This window comes from Gouania willdenowi, chromosome 22, assembly GCF_900634775.1.
Source record: "Gouania willdenowi chromosome 22, fGouWil2.1, whole genome shotgun sequence".
NCBI lineage: Eukaryota > Metazoa > Chordata > Actinopteri > Blenniiformes > Gobiesocidae > Gouania > Gouania willdenowi.
The window spans coordinates 13124864-13146997 of record NC_041065.1 but is presented as its reverse complement, the minus strand read 5'-3'; the positions used below and the strand labels follow the sequence as shown (position 1 = coordinate 13146997).

At 37.3% G+C, this 22134-nt stretch overlaps 1 protein-coding gene across 11 annotated transcripts in view; it reads left to right on the top strand.

Moving 5' to 3' along the window:
• The window catches only part of cdin1 (CDAN1 interacting nuclease 1), a 75849-nt gene extending 67161 nt beyond the window's left edge, over positions 1-8688 (top strand). For 4 of the 11 annotated variants that reach the window (XM_028439049.1, XM_028439053.1, XM_028439052.1 and 1 more), the window contains exon 12: positions 7824-8684. In XM_028439049.1, coding sequence (XP_028294850.1) covers positions 7824-7953 — 130 coding nt within the window. In that variant the 3' untranslated portion in view covers positions 7954-8684. Of the gene's footprint in view, positions 1-7823 lie in introns of all 11 variants that reach the window. The other 7 variants (XM_028439057.1, XM_028439058.1, XM_028439056.1 and 4 more) reach the window with 4 other exon arrangements.
• The last annotated feature ends 13446 nt before the right edge of the window (positions 8689-22134 follow it).

Sequence of the window (22134 nt, the reverse complement as noted above, 5' to 3'; positions counted from 1 at the left end):
AAAATATCCAATTTGTGGCCAAGAGCTTGACTTTTCTCAAGCATCGTCATCATTAAGCTGCTATAATCTAAACAAGCAGCTACTGCAGCTCCATGAAAATCCACAAGCTGTTCAGTGATCAGCTTCAACACCCAGCTATCATTATATTCTTTAAATAACACTAAAGGCAGCTGCTTGTTGCACAGAGTCAACTTAAAAAGAGCGTGCCATTTGTTACAAACGCATATTTTCTTCCAGTGTTTAGTTTGCGCAATTGTTCAGTGTCAAAGGGTGAGTTTAAAAATTTTGAAACCCCATCTCCGATAACTCCCGGAGCAGGTTTGGTAGCTACATTTCAGAGCAAAGAGAGAATCCCCTGCTAAAGGTAATGTTTGGCAGGGCTTTAGTGGACTTACCTTGTGACCTCTGACGTATGGATGCTGAAAACAAAGAGGTCTTTGTAGAAGGACCTCTGAGACACAGAGTTCACCCTCAGGTAGAGGCTTAGGCTGTCTAAATCATTGCCGAGGTGTTTGTTTAATGGTTCTGCGTGGTATGTAAAATGAAGTGAGGGAGGTTTTAAAGTCCAGCATGGATTCATTTTGATTTTATTGGTAATTCTTCATGTCGCGTAATGTTTTGTGGCAGATGTGCACAGCCCCTATATTCTTTCTCACCAGCACAAATTAATTTATTCGGTCAATATGTCATCGACAATTTGTCGACTAAGAATTTCCGGCTGTTTTCGTCGATTATATTTCTTTAGTGAAAATAACTAGACTGACTACTTAAAAAAAGACACACATGAGCAAAAACTATATCAAAATATATTCATGTTTTGTCAACTAATAAAAACAGAACTATAATTCTGTCACGTGAGGAAATCCAATCAGAACCCATGATGATCATGTGATCTTAAGCATTGATCACATCAAATCTGGTGTGTATTTACAAACATTACCGTCTTATATTGTATAATTTAAACTTTTAAAGATGCATAAACACTTAAGCTTTATATTCTAGCCCAGTGTTTCTCAAATGGGGGTACGCAATGGCACTATAGGGGGTACTTGAGAGAGAGAGTGAAAAGATAACAAATAAAGTGTCACTCTTGGTCTCACCCCAATGCGTGATATGACCAAAACGATGAAAACTATAAAAATACATCTATTCAGGAGCCACTAATTAGTTGTTTTTTTTTTTATTAAAATAACACACAATCTTAAACAACTGTATTTCTATACTTTCACTTTGTGAATCTATTTCAGCATGATCAAAAACTAAGTCTAGAAAAAAATGTCTGAAGTCACCAGAAATTCTTGATGTCAAAATGGGGTCACGATCCAAAAAAGGTTGAGAACCACTGCATTAAATACTGTTTCATTCCACTTATTTACAAAATGAGATCATTTAAAATGTGTGTTATCACTCATTCATTCCATCATTATGCTCTATGATTCTTTTTAAATAGTTTTCTAAGCAAAATGTTGTAGTCGGACAAAGGGGGTCCTTTGATTCAGAAATGAGCCCAAAAAGTTTAACAATCCCTAGTTCTAGTTCACTATATATGTAACAGATTAACTAAAATTGTAACAGATTAACTAAAATTTTTGAAATTGACTAAAACTAGACTTTAATTATTATTTTCTGACTAAATTTTGACTAAAACTAAGTTGCATTTGAGTCAAAAGACCGACTAAAATCTGCTGTCAAAAATGACCAGTGCTGCAACCTTGATATTTCCAGTAAATGATAAAGGCATGCACATTTTAGAAGGTTACAGTCACTGTTACGCTGCACTCCTAATAGCATTTTCCATTCAGTTGTGCTTGTGTATATGGCATTGGACATTTAAGAAGTAAAGATTTCATTCACTGTGTCAGGCCTGGCTGTGTGGGTGTGTACGTGGGTGTGTGTGTGTGTGTGTGTGCGTGCCGTACAGGCACTAATAACACTCACTCACTCTCCATTCAGGGCTTTTTTGTTCCTGAGTGCTTGGCTCTCATTAAGCCACAGTAGTAAGCTGCTTGGCACCTGCTGTATAAATGCAACCACCAGCAGCTCATTAACACTAACGAAAGCATGGCAGGCAGCCGCCATCCACGCCCAGGCTCGTCAAGTGGCCTCCTCACTAAAATTAGCTACATTTCACAAACAATTTCACCAACTCGTTACATAGTTAGGCGTTTATTGGAAGATGGGTGAGTCGGACACAGAGGTAGTGTGGGTAATAAGCACATGCCAGTTGACATGAAACAGCCCACGTAATAAACCCTAACTCGTATACTCATTTAAACCAAACTTCAGGTTGAAAACTACAGGTTTCAAATATGCAATTAAGCAGTTTGATGCATTTATTCTTACGTTTTCACAGTGAAGTGAAAGTGCTGCTCTGCTGTTTCTGATTCTATCTCAACTTCCCTTTCTCCCTCAGTAGCTGGGTTTCACTTAAAAATGCGCAAAATCTAGATAGTGCAATGAAAAATCAAAACACTCAAATATCACTAAAAAGTTTTTGCGCTTTCATGAAGAGGGATTTCAGACGTTTTGATATTGAAATGTATGGCTAAAGTGCTATAGAAAGACCTTTTCTGCAAATACACATCACAGAACGTGACGTACCTGGTCACATGACCACTGCTTTCCGAGAAAACATGACGTGTGTGTAGACAGAAGAGTAGGGTCAGTTACAATTAAGTTTTTAATCACCCATGTTCAATTACAACTCAATTACATTTACAGTGACCAGCATTTTTTTCATTTACAATTAAATTATATATATTTTTTTATCCTCAACAAGTCAATTACAGTTACATTCTCAATTACTACAGTAAAATTACATTTATTGGTTACCTTATTAGGCTTCCTAATCAATGAAAATATTGGTATTAATATTTATGCTGTGGGAGTCTAAGCATCGATTTACATTTTTTTAAATGATAAAATGTTGGGAAACTTTATTTTAATAATAACTACATATGTGTAGAACTGTACATAGAACTGTAACATGGTTCCCCAGTTTATAATTGATCATTTTTATAGATTTTTCATGGCAATTTCAATTACAAAGTCAATTATTTGAACTCAATTACAGTTAAATTACGATTACAACAGCAGATTTTTAAATTACAAATATAATTACATCATAATTGTAATTAATAGTCAATTACGCAATTATAATTGACCCCAACCCTGGAGGAGGCGTTTCTTAGCATTATACTTTAAAATGATTAGTGTCACATTAGACGTGAAACAACAAAGGAATAGTGTTATACGGAGCGTCTGTCTTCCTGCAGCGAAGTCTCGCGGGATGAGATTTCACGGAAGTTACGAGGCTCCTGCCCAAAACAACCTTCAATAGAAACACGTTCAAAGCACAATTATACTTTGTTGACATTTAGAAATATCGTTTTTTATTTTGTGAAAATCTGTAATGGAAACCCAGCTAGTGTTGCTGTTTATTTTCACACACTGGTTGTTTTTACCCAGAGCTCCCTGCAGTATTAAATTGTATTAATCTGAAGCAGGATTCAACGTGTACTTATTTTCTCTACAGTATGGAAAGGCCTTGGTTACATGGCTCCCCTGTGTTTATAATTTTGCTTGTTTCAATTTGTACTCAGCCTCCCCTGACAGACCAGGGACATGATGTATTACACCCCGCTGCCTTATCAGTTGATGTACAGTTTTAACCTTTTCTGAAGGTTGCCTCTTCACTCCACTCGGTGCAGACCAGCCTCCCTTTTTCTCTTTCTTTTCTCAACCTTAGCATGCACAACACACCACAGAAATACATAGAGCAGAGCGGCTTTATAAAATACTAGCTCAACCCTGTTTTTTTTTTTTTTTTTCGTAAGTCCTCTAATGTCAATATTTAGGTTTTGCTTCCATAACATTTCCATATTAAGAGCTGGCAGTGGACCACGGAGATGATGAGCATTTCAGGACTCGTGCTCCATCCAGATCCAGAGCTGTGTATACTGACACTGTGGTGAACTTGCAGAGTGTATCTGTCAGCTGTTGGTTTGGGCCAGTTTGCTCATAGATAGCACCGTAAATCAGGCGCACTGTAAAAGGCAGACTATCAGGGCTGGAGGGGGTTGGGGGGGTAGTAAGAGCATGTACTGCTCCAAGAGGGCCTCCCTGAGGGAAGGCTGTACACCTATAGCCACATATGTTCTCCAACATGTGTCTCCCCATACAAGTACTGTATGTAAAACATGCACTGCCTCCAGGGCCAGTCTGCACAATACAGCACGTGTATAGCCGACAATGGCCTCTTTCATGTTTTATCTAGTCACAGTAAAGTGAAGTATTTATATTAATCTCGTAAATTACACTCACTATAAATACTAGCATTTCCCTTGTTAATATTAGAATAGAAGTTCAATGTGAGATGATTGATTACACATTCAGCTTTTTATGGACTTCACCTTGGAGCTGAACATCTACTGGTCTCCGCGGCCTTTTGGCCAGCTTCCTGTCCAGATCTCCAGAGAGCCCACAGCTCTGTTAACTGTCTAAGGATAGACTGTCTGGGACTGCAGCTCTGTCAGCTCTAGCCTGAATCTGGTCTCTCATGTGGAGGCTTAGGTGCTCCTCCATACCCAGTTCAACCTGTGACCTGTCTCTGTGCATGGCGGCGTATGCTCAAAGAATAGACATGAAATATATGAGGCAGACAGAGGCCACTGGTGGCTCTTCAGGGCTTAATAAATAGCTTCGAAGATGATTTATTTTCTTTTGTGGGATGGAGGAGTAAAATGCCGTCGGACATTTCCAGTGAAGAACTGCTTTGTTTTAATTGTTTCTGCACCTTTTCTACAGAAATTCAGGTAGTCTGGAGCCTTACCTACTCTTGTTTTTCTACTACTTTGTACCTAACGTCAGTGGTGGCAAAAGTACTCAAGTAAGATTATAAATACTTGAATAAAAAAAGGACTCTGGTAAAAGTATTGAAGTTGCTCCCTTAGTTGAGTAAAAGTAAAAAAGTACATGCTACTAGGGGTGTTCTGATCCGACATCAATATCGGATATCGGTCCGTTATTTGCCTGAAAACGGATATCGGATTCACCGATTTTTTTTGTTTTTTTCTGCAATTCATTTTGTATTTATTTTATTCAATTGTAGAATACTGTAGATATTATGTTGAAGGTTAAAATGTATGTAACCAGATGGTTAATAATAATAAATGGGTCAGTTTTTCTCATACCTACTGTTGTTGACTATTGTTCTCTGTTTGAGTAACATCACTTGATCAAGCCTTTACTAACATTCTACACTACAAAATAAGTAATTATCATTTTTTATTAAAGCTTTAAAAAAAAATGCTGATATCGAATCATTATTGGCCGATATGCAAGGCTGCAATTTCGGCATCATATCAGAAATGAAGAAGTTTTATCGGGTCATCCCTCCATGCTACTAAATGTACATAAGTGAAAAAGTTAAACAAATGTCCCTTCAATAATAAAACAGGGTTTGTTGTTAAACCAGCAAATTCCATATATATTTTATGAAGAACTTGTAGAAAACTGGTACATGGAAATAAATTCAATCTGTTACCATTAAACACCTGGAGAATTTAGCACTCTATAGATACAATTTGTAAATAAGGTGTTTCAAACTTCTTCTGCAGCTTCGCAGTTGTTGTTTTGCATCTTTTTGACGTCATCTTTGAAGGTCTTAAAAGTAACAAGCTCTTTTTTAAAATGTAAGGAGTAGAAAGTACAAATATTTGTTTTAAAAAATAAGGAGTTAAAAAAAATTCTCAAGTAAAGTACAGATACCAAATACTTTGTTACTGTACTTAAGTACCCACAAAGGAGTTTTTATTATGTTATGTTTTAGTTTTGTTTTTGAACAAACAAAACAAGTGTTATAAATTATGCGTAAACAGGAGCAAATTTCAAACATAAATAATTCACGTAAAAAAAAAAAAAGGTTTTACTTTGAATTGGGAAACCTCAAAGCCGCTCCAACTTGTTGTTGGTGTGTCTTCACTTTCACTCACCAGCCACTTCATTTAGTACAGTTATTAATCGAATGTGAGATGTTTAGACTTTGGAAATATTTAGTTTGTTTAGATTTTTAGCTCTTTACACCACCACAATGGATTCAATACAATAGAGAATGCTTCAAGACAGAATCATTGAATTGAAGGACAACACTTTTCCAAGAACCGAAACTAATAGAAACAATTGTTTTTGCTTTTTGTCATATTGTTACGACTTAATAAAAACTCATTGCCTTTTTCATATGCAGGTTCTGGACCAAGCTGATTTGTTACCAGTCCTTTATTCACTTTCAGGTTATTCTTTTGGCCAATAATCCTTGAGTTTTTCTCTTCGACAAGTAAGAAACAATTAAAGGGTTCACGTCAGGCATTGCTCTGTTTTTCTTTAATGTTTGAAAGTTGTAGAATGCTTGGACTGTAATCCATCTGCACTGTAAAAAAAAACTGTTGAACTCGTTCAAAAGCATTGTAGATTTGTTAAGTGTGTTTCCCTCAACCATCGTATTTAGTTTCTGTGGTCTTATTTTGTCGTTTTTGAACTTGCCAGTGCGGTGTTTCTTTAGCAGTGGCGATGAAGCTACTGTGAATCGTATTACTTTGTTTTTTAAGGATTTGTTTAGATTATGTCAGCCTAATGATGGTTTGCGTTACTGATGATGACTGCTCTTTGATATTCATATTGGGTATTGAGCCTAAAACAAATGCAAATGACATATTTTATGTAATTCTAAACCTTTTAATATGGTTTAGAAGAATTAAATAATGAGGGAACAGCACTCAAAAGCCTTTAGAATTGGTCAGAAATGCTATATATATATAGAGAGAGAGAGAGAGAAAGTATTGTGTCATATTGTAAAAACTCTCAAAAAGTCTGCATTTAAAGTCTTTCCAAATCTATGGTAGGTGTATTGAGACTTTGTCCAAATATGAATGGTTTTAGCTCTACCTTGTAGTGTTTCTAAATTTATGATTCTTCCACTGCCATAATGTGACATCATGGTTAAACTTTCACAGCAGGCTAGAACTCTGTTTACAAGATTCCTAAATCTTCATTATGTTGATTGATATTTCTGCAAATGGAAGTAAAAAAAAAAAAAAAAAAAGTATTAAAACTGGAGAAGAAAAATGATTTTTGAGGTCAACGTGGACTCGTCCCAACGATAGTGTAAATTATGACCTAAAAAAAAACCTCCATCCGTAAGCAGTTTGAGATTGGGTTTTTTGGTTGCCGGGCGAGGTATGATTTATTGCCAGTTGGAATCACAGTGCTCACCAACATGGACAAAGTTTCTTCTGCTTTCACAGTAATGTGAATAAAACAGCTGGACACTGTCGGAGTTACCAACATCATCCAGCAGATGCACTTTGTTTAAATCTCAGGCTTTCTGCTGAACTCTGTTTGCTCTGAGATGTGCTAAAGGCTTCTGATGACAGATTCTGGAGTTCTGCATGTAATGCTTTGTTATTTTAAAGATTATTGTTATTTCGCCGACATTGTAATGTGATGAAGTGTATATCACCCTGACAAAGGTGCCTCTGTCCTCTTGGCTGCGTATTTGTAGATATCGGCACGAGTTTCCTGGAGGGTGATCAAAGAACAATACCTATGATACCTGATCTCATGACAGCCATGTCTGTACCGTCTCATCTTTCTGTCTCTTTAGTAACTTTATATTGTATTACTTTCATCAGTTCTTCCACATTAAACTTTCACGGCCATAAGCATATTGGAGATATGAAACTGTGTAACTCATAGTTAGTGCTTTAGATGACAGCTACGATGTTCTAACAGCAGACTGGTTTTGTTCTCTTTGTTTTGCCTCGCAGGTTTGGTCCAGGACTGGTGATATACTGGTACGGTTTTATCGAAGAGCTGGACTGTCAACGAGACAGGGGTATCCTCCTCAAAGACTGCTTCCCAACAGACATTGTCACCCTGTGCCATGCCACCCAATAGGACGGGCTCTGCGACAGAGAAAATGAAGGTGGAGCAAAAGAAGATAAATTTGAGATGGAGACATGAATGGGAGGAAAGGAGGATAACAAGCTGGGAAGGGTAGAACACTCGACAGAGCACGGGTGGACACCGAGATATGGACGCAATTTGGCTTTCCTGCAGTCTGAGACCGTGGCTGGGAAAAAAAAAAGTGTCTGAACTCCAGCTGACCCTTTGTTTCAGCCTGTGTCCAACATTTGGTCTTTCATTAACTGCCCCAGAGCGACTGCATGTAAATACACACCAGCAGCCTGCAAATGTGGCAGCACGGGGTCACACTCGTACCTGCGTGCAAAGACGCAGTCTCAGAGGCTTTTTCTGCTGGTGGTCACCACTTGGCCTTTGGATGGCCTCTCGCTATGGACGCTGATGGTGTGAGCCAGGCCTAAAGCAGGACACAAGGCCCTTATCACACCCAAATCCCTGGCCTTTGTCACTCCTTCCTCCTCCGGTTCACAGCCAGATAAGAAAAGTGCGGTAGGGTGTGGGGGTGTAGCTTGTTGGGTGGATGCCTGTCTCTCACCTGCGTCACTCGGTGCCCTCTCAGGCACTTGCTGCAGAGTAAACAGGATCATATTTGATTGGAGCTTCTCTTGCTTTTTTTAACAATGTAAAGTTTGTTTTATCACACAGCGAATCAAAGCTTTGTTTTATGCCACGTTTTAAGAATTTGTCATTTTGATTAAATCAAATAACATCATTGCAAATAAATGAATGTGTTTTTTGTTACTGAATTGTAAATATTAATTATATTACTTTTTTGGTAACACTTTATATTAAGGTAGACCTATTAACCATTATTTGGTGGTTATTAACATGCATATTAGTAACATATTTGCTCATTATTAGTCATTATTAAGTACTAATTAATGCCTTTTTCTGCATGGCCTTATTATAAGCCATTAACTAAGAGTTAACACATGTTCCCTAATCCAAAGTTGCCTCCTTTTCACACTTAGTTAATATATTATAGCACATACCGACTGAAATGAACAAGTGATGGGTTAGACGTTTGGGAGAAATGTGGAATCATCTATGGGTTCCCAGTCATTCAGTTTTAAAATGACAAAGACAGTAAAAAGTATAAATACCTCATTCATTAAAGCACTGGTTCTGGTTTTCCCAAGGCTGACAACAAATACTGCCTGAACTCGCAGTGTATTGCTGTGGTACTACCACCTTATAAAGTCCATACTAAGCAACGCACATTGAGATGGTAATTCATATACAACAGCTTCTTTACTTACTACTATTAAGCAATAATTCTGAGGTTATTGAGGAAAAACTCTTGGTTAATGGCTTACTGGTTGCAGAATAATTCATTAATAAGTACATAATGACTCATTAAGAGCCAATGTGTTGCTAATTTACATGCTAATCAACTAATTAAAGGTGAATAGGTGCCTTAAAGCAAAGTGTTACCAAATTTTCTTTCCACCCATCTAACCTAACACGTTTACCCACGACTTCTCATTTGCGTTGGTTTTAAAATCAGAAATTTGCTTCAAGGTGCTTAACTATCACTCCTGCTACATTTCCGGAGCAGATATTAACGGCGGACACACACAAGGGGTGCTGGGAGAAGCAGAATCAAACATAAAGTTGAGTGATGTCTTTAGAGGCAGATATGCACTGCCTACAGGGGGTCCCTGTCCTGTTCCACTTTTTATTGCACACAAAACGAGAAGAGGAAAGAAAGTGAGAGGGTGGAGTACCTGCTGTAAACCCAAGGAATGCATTTTATCAGAAAGGAATCATTTTCCAAGTGCTGCTCTCTCTCCGTGGGAGTGTCAGGAGTGAATGGATGTAGGAATTTGTTTGGGTTTTCCCTGCTTTTTACAGAAGATTCATTGCTTGAAATCCCTTCACTCGCTGTCGGAACAAATCGATCCTGACTGAGTAAAAATGAGAGAAAATAAATATCATTGTGATGTTTGATTTTGAGAAACGCCTAATGGCTAAAAAAGAAAAGTGAGGCTTCTTAAGTTTGCTCACCCGTCATGCACTCTTCACACAGTTGGAGAGATATGGCATGTGGGGGTTAAATACCAGTAAAGTGTTGCTTGATTTGTTACCCCCAAACCTCTAACCCTAAGCCGGCTCTCTTCTAGGCCTTGATCCTTCCATGAGGAGGTCAGCACGGGGTCGCCAGGCGGCCATGGCTTCCTCTCTAACCCCTCCCTGCTCCATGTGCTACAAAACAACTGTCCCCATGTGTCCAGTTAAACTCGGCCCTATTGCCTGGCTGTGGTATGCTTAGACATCAGTTTATGACTCCTGTTGGACACAAAAACAGAGCTATTTTACACAGGGAGGGAAAATTCTCTATTGAATAAGAACAGAGGAGAAGAAAAAAAAAAAAAGAGGAAAAACAGCAGATTCAGTTCCTCTCAAGTTTCAAGCCTTCCTGCCATTGTTTCCTAAGATGGCTGCAACACAAAAGAGTAGCCTGGGTCAGCTCCTATAAATTAGCTTTGTGCACACAATGTGCACTAAATACAGCTTACGTTAACCTTACTTCAAAGCCTAGGGTCGTCATCGGCGTCAGCCGATTATTTCCATGATGTTGGTGCGAATATAGAAGAGAGAGAAGGAAAAAAAAGTCCTCATCGGATACATTTAGAAGCCAGACTGTTTTATTTTGCCTTTTCCTTGCCCTTGTCTTTCACCCCTTTTGGGTTCATTGTTCGTCTCATAACAATGGGGCACTCGACTGTTCTCCAAGCACGGAGAGGTCACTTCCTGGATATGGAGACTCTTGTCTTCTAAAATGTAGCGCTGAAAGATTCCCAACTGCAGCAGTGGAGAGGAATAACAAACAATGTACTTAACCGTGTTATAATATTGTGACATCAGTTATTCGTTTTTTAAATCTGTGACTCCCCTGTGTCAGATTTGTTTGACACACTTCACAGCATCCGCCCTGTCTGGTCTGAGGCCTGCAGGCAATTGGAAGTCCGCTTTCCACTCAGATGTGCATCTTGGCCCAAACTCTTCAGATCCTGCTGTTTTATCCCTCTTCAGCCAAGCTGCTAGCTAGATAGACCACTGAGAAGCAAAGGAGGACAGGATCGGAGAGTGAGACCACCAGCCGGACTTCCTCCATGCTCCTGTGTTATTTATGTGGAGGGAGCTCTGGCCTGTTTCTGCCTCAGGCGCTTTGGTGCTTTTACTATGGATCTTCTCTTCCATCACACGGTGGAGATAAATAAAAGTTCTTCATGAGTAGTCAGAGCAGGCTGTTCGATATTAAATGGGATCTTTTTTTAGAAGGCTGGAATAACAGCACTGGGGAAGTATCACTGAGGCCTAAAATGGAATCATAAATTATGAGAAATGTGCTTTTTTCAGGAAGTGCTGCCCACAAATCAGATGCCGTTTTTTTTTTTTTTTTTGAAAAAAAAAAACAATGGATCATGAGGAAAAAATGGTTGGGGGATTCAAAAAAAAGCAAAGTAATGAATGTCTGACGAGATAAGGAGCCGATGGTTTGACAAAGGTTAGAGAATAAATTCACTTAAAGCTACTAACAATCATTTCTAATAGACAAAATAAGAGCTTATGCCTAATATAGTTCAATAATAATAATAATAATTTACTCCAAAAAGAAATGAAAAAGGTTGAAATAGCGGCTATAAAAATAAACTTAGAAACATTGTCAGATGTTTTTCACTAGACAAGAAGGACAAGGATTTGCTTGTCAGCATTTTTGTAAAAACACGTCTCCGCGACTCCATATCCCACAATGCAATGCACGGAAATGTCGGAGTGTTTACAGTGGAGATGAAAACAAACTTTCCAGTGGCAATTTCAACCTTTTTTCAAGCAAATAATCTTTGATTTATTGAGCAAAGAGGCCAATACTATACAGTTACCTGATAATTAAATAATAAAAAAAAAATGTGTCTTGGAAATTGAGTGGGGGTAAATTATTGACTGCATGTGTGTTTTAATGTGATTTAATTTTTCCGCTATATTCTAATAGGATTGGAGTTTGGTTTTTTTTTTTTTTTGGAGAGCTCATCTGCACAAAACATACAGAAGCAGATTAGGGTGAATTTTGATGGAGAAAAGAATTTTGGGCAAATCAAGAACAAAGTCGAAATGTTGAGATAAAAGTTGAAATTTTGAGAATAAAGTTGAAATTTGTCAAAATTAAAATTGAAAAATTTAAAAATAGATAGAGATTCTTTAGATAGATGAAGATAGAAGTTCTTTATTCATCCCACAGTGGGGAAATTTACTGACATGACGGCTTAATAAAAAGACAACAGAAGGCCACACAGAGCAATGGTGCAATGAAGATAAAATGAAATACACAAAACAAGAATAGAAGCTATACATAAATAGAAATAGAACCAGAAAAAAGAATCTAATAAGAACAAAGATAGATATATACAAATAAACTAAAATTACAATATTGTGATAAAAGTGGAAGTTCACCTTATGACAACAGTCTCCATCAAAAACTGGCCCTAATCTGTTTCCGTACAGTTCCTCAATAGCCACAGATGGACTGAAGGCTTCACTGGTTTTTCCTTCAGAACAGATTTAGGTTTTGGCAATATCTATTCAAAGTTCTTAAAAAGATTACAACGCTGTGTTTATGAGCTAAAAAAAATGATAAAATCTCTCTGAAGCATAGTTTAACACATTCATCAATACACAGCATTTTGTAGACGGCCACAGTCTGCTGTTTGTTGTCATATGGTGAATTGGCCCTAGCCAGCTTCCGTAGTTTTGACTTCACCAGCAAATTGTTGACTTTTATCACTATATTGTGTTTTAAGTTCATTTTCAAAATTTCGACTTTAATCTCAACATTATATTTCAACTTTACTCTCGACATTTCAACTTTATTCTTGATTCGCCCAAAATTTTCGCAATCAAAATTGACCCTAATCCACTTCCGTAGAATCAAGTGTTGACTGAGCCATACTGGTGGCCTAACCGGTAAAGACGCAGACTTGTAAATGGATGGCTGCGGGTTTGAGTCCGATGTGGGATGGGTTAATATGTGCCATCGATGTAATTCGATGTAAAAACAGTGGCACTTGCTTGCGTAAACCACACCTGCGGTTAACTCCAGGAAACATGTTTGGAGTTCCTTTGAGTGAGATCCGATCTAGCACATGACTGACTTGTCACAGGCCTGAGCAAAGCCAAGAGATTCCATCCTTTCGGCATCTATTTTTACACATGCAAGTTCAGCTGGTACTTATTGTTGTCACGTGGGTTGTCTTTAGTGCAAAAAAAAGAAAGGAAACAGAAGGCTTTCTTAGAGTTGTGTAGGCTTGTGGTTGGAACCACAGGGGTGACAACCTGCATGCAGGCTGAATGTTCCAGCAACAGCCACGGGAAAGGTCAGCCCCCCCCCCCCGAGTGGCATTTGGACTGTGACAGAAGTGACCCAGAAAGTGCCTTCTCCTGATCACAGCAAAGGAAGCATCCAGAATATCAGACACAGGCCTGAGCAGAGGCAGGAGATGTACGATTAGCACTGACGGTCTGCAAAATGACAGCTGTGTGAAAGGAACATGTGACTTCATAGTGGGAGAATGATTTACCAAAAAAAAAGAGAGAGACGGGATTTGGTCGAGTCTAGACAAACCCTTTCTCTGTCCTCATCGTCTTATGACCTGGTTATTCTGGGGTTTTTTTAATTTCATTTATACACTTATTAGTTACTTTTAACATCCAAATTTCATTTAGTTTTGGTCATATAGTCCTATGGCTAAAATACAATTTAGTTTAAGTCAAAATGTAGTCATCAGGACCATTAAAGTCTTGTTTTAATCAACTGAATGAGTTCCATATACTGTATAATTGACTAAAACACACATCAGAACAAGGGTTTATGCATTTTTTTTTTAAAGATTTAATTACCATTGATCAACCTGATATAGGATTGTTTGTAAAATACGCAGACACATTTGATTTGATCACATGAGTTCTGAAAGGATCTCGTCCCGTGTGATTAAGTTATAGTTTAATTTTTATTAGTTCGCAGAAATCTAAATATATTTTGATATTTTTTTATTTCATTTATACACGTTGGAAGCAATATCCAGAGTTCACCTTGACAGTAAATTTTCCTTTAGTTTTAGTCATTGTCTTTTGACTAAAATGCAACTGAATGTATTCAGAATGTAGTCATCAGGACTATTTCTGTTCTATTCTAGTTTTAATCAACTAAATGAGTGACAGATATAGTTGATTAAAGAAGAGTTTATGCATTTTTTTAAAGATTAATTTACCATTGGTCAACTTGATATTGGATGATTTAAATGGTTGTAAATACACAAACTGATTTGATGTCATCAATGCATAAAACCAAATGAGTTTTAGCTTTGTTTTTACTAGTTTTCCTAAATATCAATATGTTTTGATATAGTTTTTGTTCACGTTTTCATTTTTTTTTTTTTTTTAAATCAGTCAGTCTAGTTATTGTCACTTTTTTTTTTTTTTTTAAAGTAATCAATAATGAAAATTGTGCAATCATTTGGATCATTATGCATTAGCCAAAACAAACTGCAGTCATTTCAGCAGGAAATGCTGACTTGAAACTTTTAAATGCAGATGGCTTCATTTTGCAGCAATTCAAAGAAATAACATGGAATTGTGTATTTTCCTGAGTCACTTCCACTGTGGAATATCTTTGTCAAACTGTAAAGAGAAGAGGAACCAATTGCATGGCAGTGTATTTAAAAGACGTCAACAGTGACGAGACGTGTTGGGCCTTCACCAATCATGGTGCCAGGTTCCTTGGCTCCTAAAGGACAGAAATGTAGGCCATTAGTCAATTTTATGACTCATTTTTACACCAAAACACTCTGTGGTTGAATGCAACCTTGCGGCTGCCTGCGTCCTTGAGTTTCTGGTGACGGAAACACTCACCCTAACAGTTGTCCCACATCTTCCTCACTTTGACTAATGGCAGATCAGAGCAGAGATCAATGTGGCTCTGATGTCATTATGCTGCAGTGTAAATTTGGGTTCTGGTTCTTCCTGGAGGTGTGGGAGAGAATCAAATATCGGAGCCTCTTTCTTTGCTTGTAAGTCGGCGATAAATGAATGAGTGCGGGGCACTTAGTTTGAAAGAAAGTTGAATGGATGGGAGCCTTTCAGTTCCCTGCTGTAACTTCAGTAGATCAGTGCACAGATAGCATCCCATCCCACAGGGATCATCACCAGGTCACACAGGAGGGAAGCATGGACGAGGCGATGTGGTGTTGTCATTCAAATGCAATGGATCACTTGAACTCTGTTGGCCTGTTGTAATGACCCACTGTAAGGGCCTGTAATGTGGTTTTCACATTGGCTTTGAGAGAAACCTTATCCCAGGCCTTTCAGGTGTGCAATAAAGTTATCTTTATCGCAGCAGTTCTTCCCCACAGGTACGACGCTACCTGGTCTGCTGATAAGATATGGATGCCGGCTGCATGCCTGTCATTATTGGCAGATGAAGGCTATCTGAGTATTGACAGCAGTTTACACTCCATGTTGAGAAACACAGTTGGACTTGTGCAGGTTGCACACAGAGGCTTTTATTGTGGAGGGGTTAGGTATATGCAGGAGATAAGCATGGTTCCCTGTGGCCTCGCACCCAAACAGCCTTATGTCACAGCCTTTTAACCCCCCCCCCCTCCCCCCCTCCTCCCTCATGCTCATCTTCCCTCAGCTTCTATTTATTCCCACCAGCTGTATTGATGTGCTAAAAAAGTTCTTGACACCAGCTATGGCTTTTCATCACTGGGGCTTCCGACTGCTAACAGGGACGGACGGAGCTCATGGCCTCATTCACTGGCACCAATACACACACACACACACACACAGACACACACACACCAGAAATACAAAGACAGCACAAATGTATACTTAAATTAAAAACTGATTTTTTTTTTTTTTTTTAATATTAGTGCCAGTTTGGTCTTGTTTTTTTTTTTTTTTTTTTTTTTGCACCATCCACCCAGCTAACCAGCTAAATTCTTTATTGTTTTTAAATAAAACTGATTGTGATTCTGACGGTGGTGTAGCACATAAAGCAAACAAAAGGACAAATTTAGTGAAATAGTTTTATCCGTCCTGAGGCTAATAAGTGCGCATTTAAGATGCGTTCACGGTCCTGGTTAAACAAACAAAAAACAAAAACAAACAAACAAACAAACAAACAAAAAAAAAAAAACAGGTTTACAGAAATATACTGACAACATAGGGAGGAAATGTGTCCTAAATATGCAACATAAACAATACTAGCTTAAACAATTAAATTTTTAAGGACATGTCCAATTTATTCTTTATTCCGATTTAATAAACGGCATAGGATCGTTTTTCCCGACGTTTATTTATTTATTTTTTTAATGTGATGTAAATAATCACAATTTGAATATTGCTTTGCAACATGCCTAAAAATGTGCAAAGCCGTTTCTATAATTTTAAAACAATTGAATCCATATTTTTAATATTATTGTTATTATTTTTAAAAAGGGATTTAGTAGCTCTGAGACAATAATAAAATCTAGGCCAATATCCTTTTAATAACAGAACGAATACAGAAAAAAAGCCATTGAGCAGAAGTGATAATTAAGTCATCATTATTATTATTATTATTATTATTATTATTATTATTATTATTATTATTATATAGATTGTGTTTTCTGCTTTAATAAAACCGTTAAAACCTCTCCTGAATGTTTATTTTGCCTTTCTTTCATCATCTAATGCTTGGCACTGTTTTTGAAAAATAACCACAGCTTTATTTTCTCTCTGCCATGCATTTCAGACGCTAATGGTCACCGATTCTTTACTTTCAGTCATAATCTTCAAGTGGGCCGTGATTAATGCTGCTGCTGCTGCTGCGTTGGCCGGTCCTTCAGGCCCTGGTTGGATGACTGCTGCTGCTGCTGCTGCTGCTGCTGCTGCTGCACGTTTCCCTTCCTTCCTTCCTTTCTTTCTTTCACGCATGCACACACGCACATTATGCTCGTTTCTCCTCTGCGTCACACACGGAGGAGAAACGCACGCGCGCACGCGCGGGCAACAAGTCCCCAGGTGCAAAGCATAATATTGACCCAACAATCCATCTTTATTGATTTTGCCATCAACGTGGCCTGCTAATACATGCATAAGGAGCTTTTCTACCTGCGAGTAAATATGAGACGAGAGTCTCCGGAGGTCACGTTTGGCTTGCAGCAGGTCCGGTGTGTTGTTATATTATGGTGGAGGTATGAAGGTGTATTAGATGTTGGGGAGCTCGTTTTGCATGAAATTCCGGGTGTGATGAACATGAAGGAGATTGGAAAGCTTCAGGATCGCTTTTCCTTCACTGTTTTTGAACGGGAATGAGAATGAAAGCTCCTCCGGTGCTGGTGTCACAACAAGAACAGATTCTTCTTCTTCTTTATCTTTATCTTCATTCTCCTCTTCATCAGATTTGAAATGTTAAGTCTAGCCACCAGACGGGGGCGCCCTTTCGTAATATCGGTGCGCCCCAGGGCGCGCTGAGGGGGGGGGGGGGGGGGGGGGGGGGGGTTCTCCTCTCAAACATCTACATTACACAAGGATATCTAATTAATAATATGAAACAAAGTGAACAATAATCAATAACCCTGAGATTTCCATAAATGAGAGCATCCAATGCGTCATGTATTATAATAAAACGTCTCACTTTGCTGCTGTTTCTAACGCAGTTATAAGCTATATAAAAAATACATTACTGAGGGGGAAAAATAAATAATAAAAATAATAATAATAATCAGTAATCCATGAATAAAAACACTTGATATCTCTCCAACTCAAACCAGTCTAATCATGAAATAATGTCTGGTTTTATTTGCTCATCTCATGGGCTGCCAAAGCATGAACTGTGCGCATTTCACTGGAAAACCCGGTCAAATGTTGACATCCTCGGGGCCATTCTAACACAGTGCTGGAAAAATGGGGCAATATAATGAGAAAAAGAGACGGGCCGGCCCGCGGCGGGCCTAATTAAATCTTAACTGATTGAAATAAAGGTTTGAGCACCTCAAGGCTTGACTAAACTCCGGCTATTTCCCTTTTTATTGCGCTTTATTTATTCTGCCCTCCTTTTCCATGCGCCTCTCCAGCAGCTTCACAAGTGGCTGCTGCAATTTTCAGCTGCTGCTAATTTAAATCCCCTGCAGTTATGTTATCTGACTAATTATAAATAGATATATTTCTACATTGTTAAGATTTTTTTTTATTTATTTTTTTTGTTTTTTTCCCCCCACGGGCTGTGAGTAAGTCTTTGGATTGGCTTTGACAAACTTACTTTTAAAAAGACATTGTAGAAATGACCATAAAGTCGCCTTCTATTAAAATGGCAATAAGCTTTAATTTTTAATATCACATCTATATATATATATATATATATATATTTTTTTTTTAATCTTTTTTTATTTTATTCTTCTTCTTTACTCCAAATCAGCATTACGCAACGATTTTTATATATTTATTTTCTTTTTTGGGATAGTGTAGCTACTTTTTCCTTAACATTATCATTATTATTTAACGAAAAAAATAATAATTTAAGAGAGAGCTCGATTTTGGAGAGAGTGTTTTACTTTAAAAAATGAATAACATTTCAGTTTTTATTATTTATTTGTCTAAAACTAAGGCGGTGTGTGCGTGTTTTTTCCCCTGGTTTGAGGAAATTCGATCATAAATGATAAACAGATAATGAAGCTGTCTCCTGCAGACACGTTCATCAGTGGTAAATGGGAGCTGGCGTGGAGCTGCACCACCGAGGATTAAAGGAGAAAGAGTTTGTAACATTCCTGCAGGGGAGAAGTTGTTGACAATTAAAGAACACACGCAACACGGAGAGAGAACGAGGTCAGAGATGCACAGTGTCCACTTTACTCTCCATTTTTTATTTTTCGGTTGTGTTATTGTAAAAATAAATATATTATACCTACATGCGGAAATTGCTCTTATTTAGTAATAATTTGTGTGTGTGTGTGTGTTTTTTTTTTTTTTACCAAGTGCATAATAAATGCATTTATATGTAAAATCTCTAAAGGACTATTTACAAAAACATTTTTTTTTTTTTTTTTTCATTTTAAAATTTAAATCTGTTTCAATCTGTTGATTTAATTAAACTACGCGTCTATTTCCAATCATTTATTTGCATGAAAGGAGAATAAATGAGAATAAATTATTGAAATAATATAATAATATTATATATATTCATTATTTTATTTTTTTTAACGACAAAAAATATTGAATGCTGCATACTGGGTGGTCTTATCTTAAGAGCTAAAATGAGGAAAAGCACAAGCGTAAAAACGGTATTGAAATGAAGTTTTCCTCCCATTACAGACTTTTTGTTGCGCTTCTCTCGTTTTTTTTTTTTTTTTTTAAAAGAGACCAAAAGAAAAAAAAAAGCTGTCTCCCTGTGCCTGAAAGCCTTTTCGGCGGTGCTATAATAAACCATTTTCCCTGGGCTTTTATTGATCAGTCACTCTGAGCTAATGTAATTATCCTCATCAATAGGGGGACTGCAGGGAGAATCATTATGCGGTTGACATTGATAAATGATCAGCCAAATGCGGCCCTTTTTCTCCCAGGGACCCCCGCCTCTGACCCACAGGCCTCCACCACGTAGTCATAGAAACGCCTTATGGCAAGAGGAGAGAAAAGTGCTGAAATGTAAAAAAAAAAAAAAGGAAGGCAACACACACACACTCTCACACATGCACGCACAACCTTAAAAAGTGTCCCCCTGAGCACAGCCCTTTTGGGGGAGCCAGCTGCAGAGCGAAGGACGCACAGCCCCTGTGAGCCTTCACTTTTATGACCAATGCTGTCTCCAAAATCAGCTGCAATATGAATGAACACAGAACTAAGTTTGCACCACAAAGCACTATCTATCTTTAAACACACATCCGCAGCATTTTCCCTCTGATCTGCACTGGATCCCTGCAGACGAAGCTCAGGGAATAAGAAAAGAAAGAAAAAAAGGAAAAAAAAGCCAATAACATGAGCAATATTAACATGTTGCACACGCACGCACGCACGCACGCATGCCATGCACGTTGCCGTTTTTTTTTTTTTTTTTTTTTTTTCCTGCGCTGAGTGGACTTTTAATATCGTTGCACGGGAGGAGTGTGTCTTGCATTGTGCAGCAGTGCAGAGGGAATATATTCCTTATTTTATTCCTGCAGCAGCAGCTCGGACTGGTTTTGACAGGGAGGAGATGAAGGGGTGGAGTTGTTTAGCTCGGCTGGATCATCCATCATCCCTGTCACTGCGAATCGGCAAAAGGAAAGCAGCAGAGGCAATCTACCTTCTGTCTCATATGGGGGAAGGAGAGGAGAGGGGGGAGAAAAAAAACTATTAATATTAAAATCCTCTCCATCCACAGTAATCTTCACGTTTTCTCCCTTTTTCATCTGATAATCTCCACACAAAACGGAGGGCTTCTTTCCTTCCGTTTTATCCACAGAATAATAGAGCAGGAAAACAAGAAAAAGGCACCAAAAAAAAAAGATCCTTTTAGGATTTAAACAGTTAAGAGACGAGAGCAAGCCATTAAATACATGCTGGTGTAAAAAAAAAAAAAAAAAAATAAATAAATAATAATAATAAGAGAGAAACTCTTTTAAATGCCTGCCTGGTTAAGATCTAACAACCTTCTGTACGCACGGATAAAAAACAAAAACAAAAAAACAACGTGTCCCCTGCAAGTATATTATATCTGCACTACAGATAAACAAATATTCAGAGTAAAATGTTAAAAAAGAAACGAAAAAAATAAAATAAATAAAAATAGCAAGAGCTGTAGAAAAAAAAACCAAACAAACACAAATGGAACTGTTATGATTTTAAAAGGCCTGTTCATAAGTTATATTTATATCTAAAACATAGATACTTTTAATGGTAAGCCAGTAAATTAGATTTACACATTGATATTTTTTTAATAAAGAAAAAAAAAGAACGGTTTTTTGTTGTTGCTTATAACTACATATTAAATATCTAAATATAAACGGAAACAACTTAAAAAAACAAAAAAACAAAACAAAACAAAACGAACAAAAACAAAATTCATTTAAAACAATTCATTTTTCCTCTTTTTTTTTGTTTAATACACATTTTAGACAGGTTGCACAAAAAATCCTATTATTATTATTATTATTATTATTATTATTATTATTATTATATTGATGCTGTTAATTCCCAAATGTATCATTATTGTTGTAGTTTTAACATTAAAAAAAAAGAAAAAAAAAAAAAAAAAAGTCGTTTGTTGGGGAAAAAAACCCCCAAAAAAACATCTCAATGGTGGAAATCCTCTCTGCGGTTTTAACTTTAGAGTGAAGGGCAGTAAACGTCTTATCCTCAGTGATGTTGTGTTTAGTGGTTTAAGGCTAGGAGTTGGATGGCCGCGGGCAAACACAGGCCAGTAAAAAGAGAAAAGAGGAGATAGCCCATCAAAGCCTGCCTGTGTCTGTTCAGTCATTGAATGGAAAATACCAGCTGTGGCCAACAGGAGGCGCCACAAAACGGCAGAAACCAGCACTAACACACACACACACACACACACACACACACTGAGGCCAGCTCTTGTCTGCTCTTGTGTGTGAGCAAATGCACTATACTTATTACTTAATAGAATCCAAACTTTTTTTTTTTAATATAATGTAAAAAAAAAATACATTTATTCAGAAAATGTATTTGTTATATTAAAACAAAATATTTTTACCCAAAACGTTGAATACAAAGTTGATCTAATTTGTAAAAAATATTGTTTTAAAAGCCAAAAATGATAATAATATAAATAAAAAGTGTTAGCCTATTTTAATGTCATTATTCTAATTAATTTTTTTTTTTGTTTGTTTTGTTTTTGCATATTTATCTAGATTTGTACACCACGATTGTAGTAAAATGAAGGCCACACTGGCCTTATTTTACCTTTATTGTATTTGGTTTTGCCATTTTCAAACTTTGTTTACAAGGTGCAATAAATCAAGATGCAATTTGAAACATATATATATATATAAAACACCATTGTGCTTAAGGAAAGCAAGATAATTATTAAAAAAAATAGCTCAATAATAATAATAATAATAATACTAATAATAATAATAATAATTGTGTTCTGGTCGTTTCGGTGCTGTAACA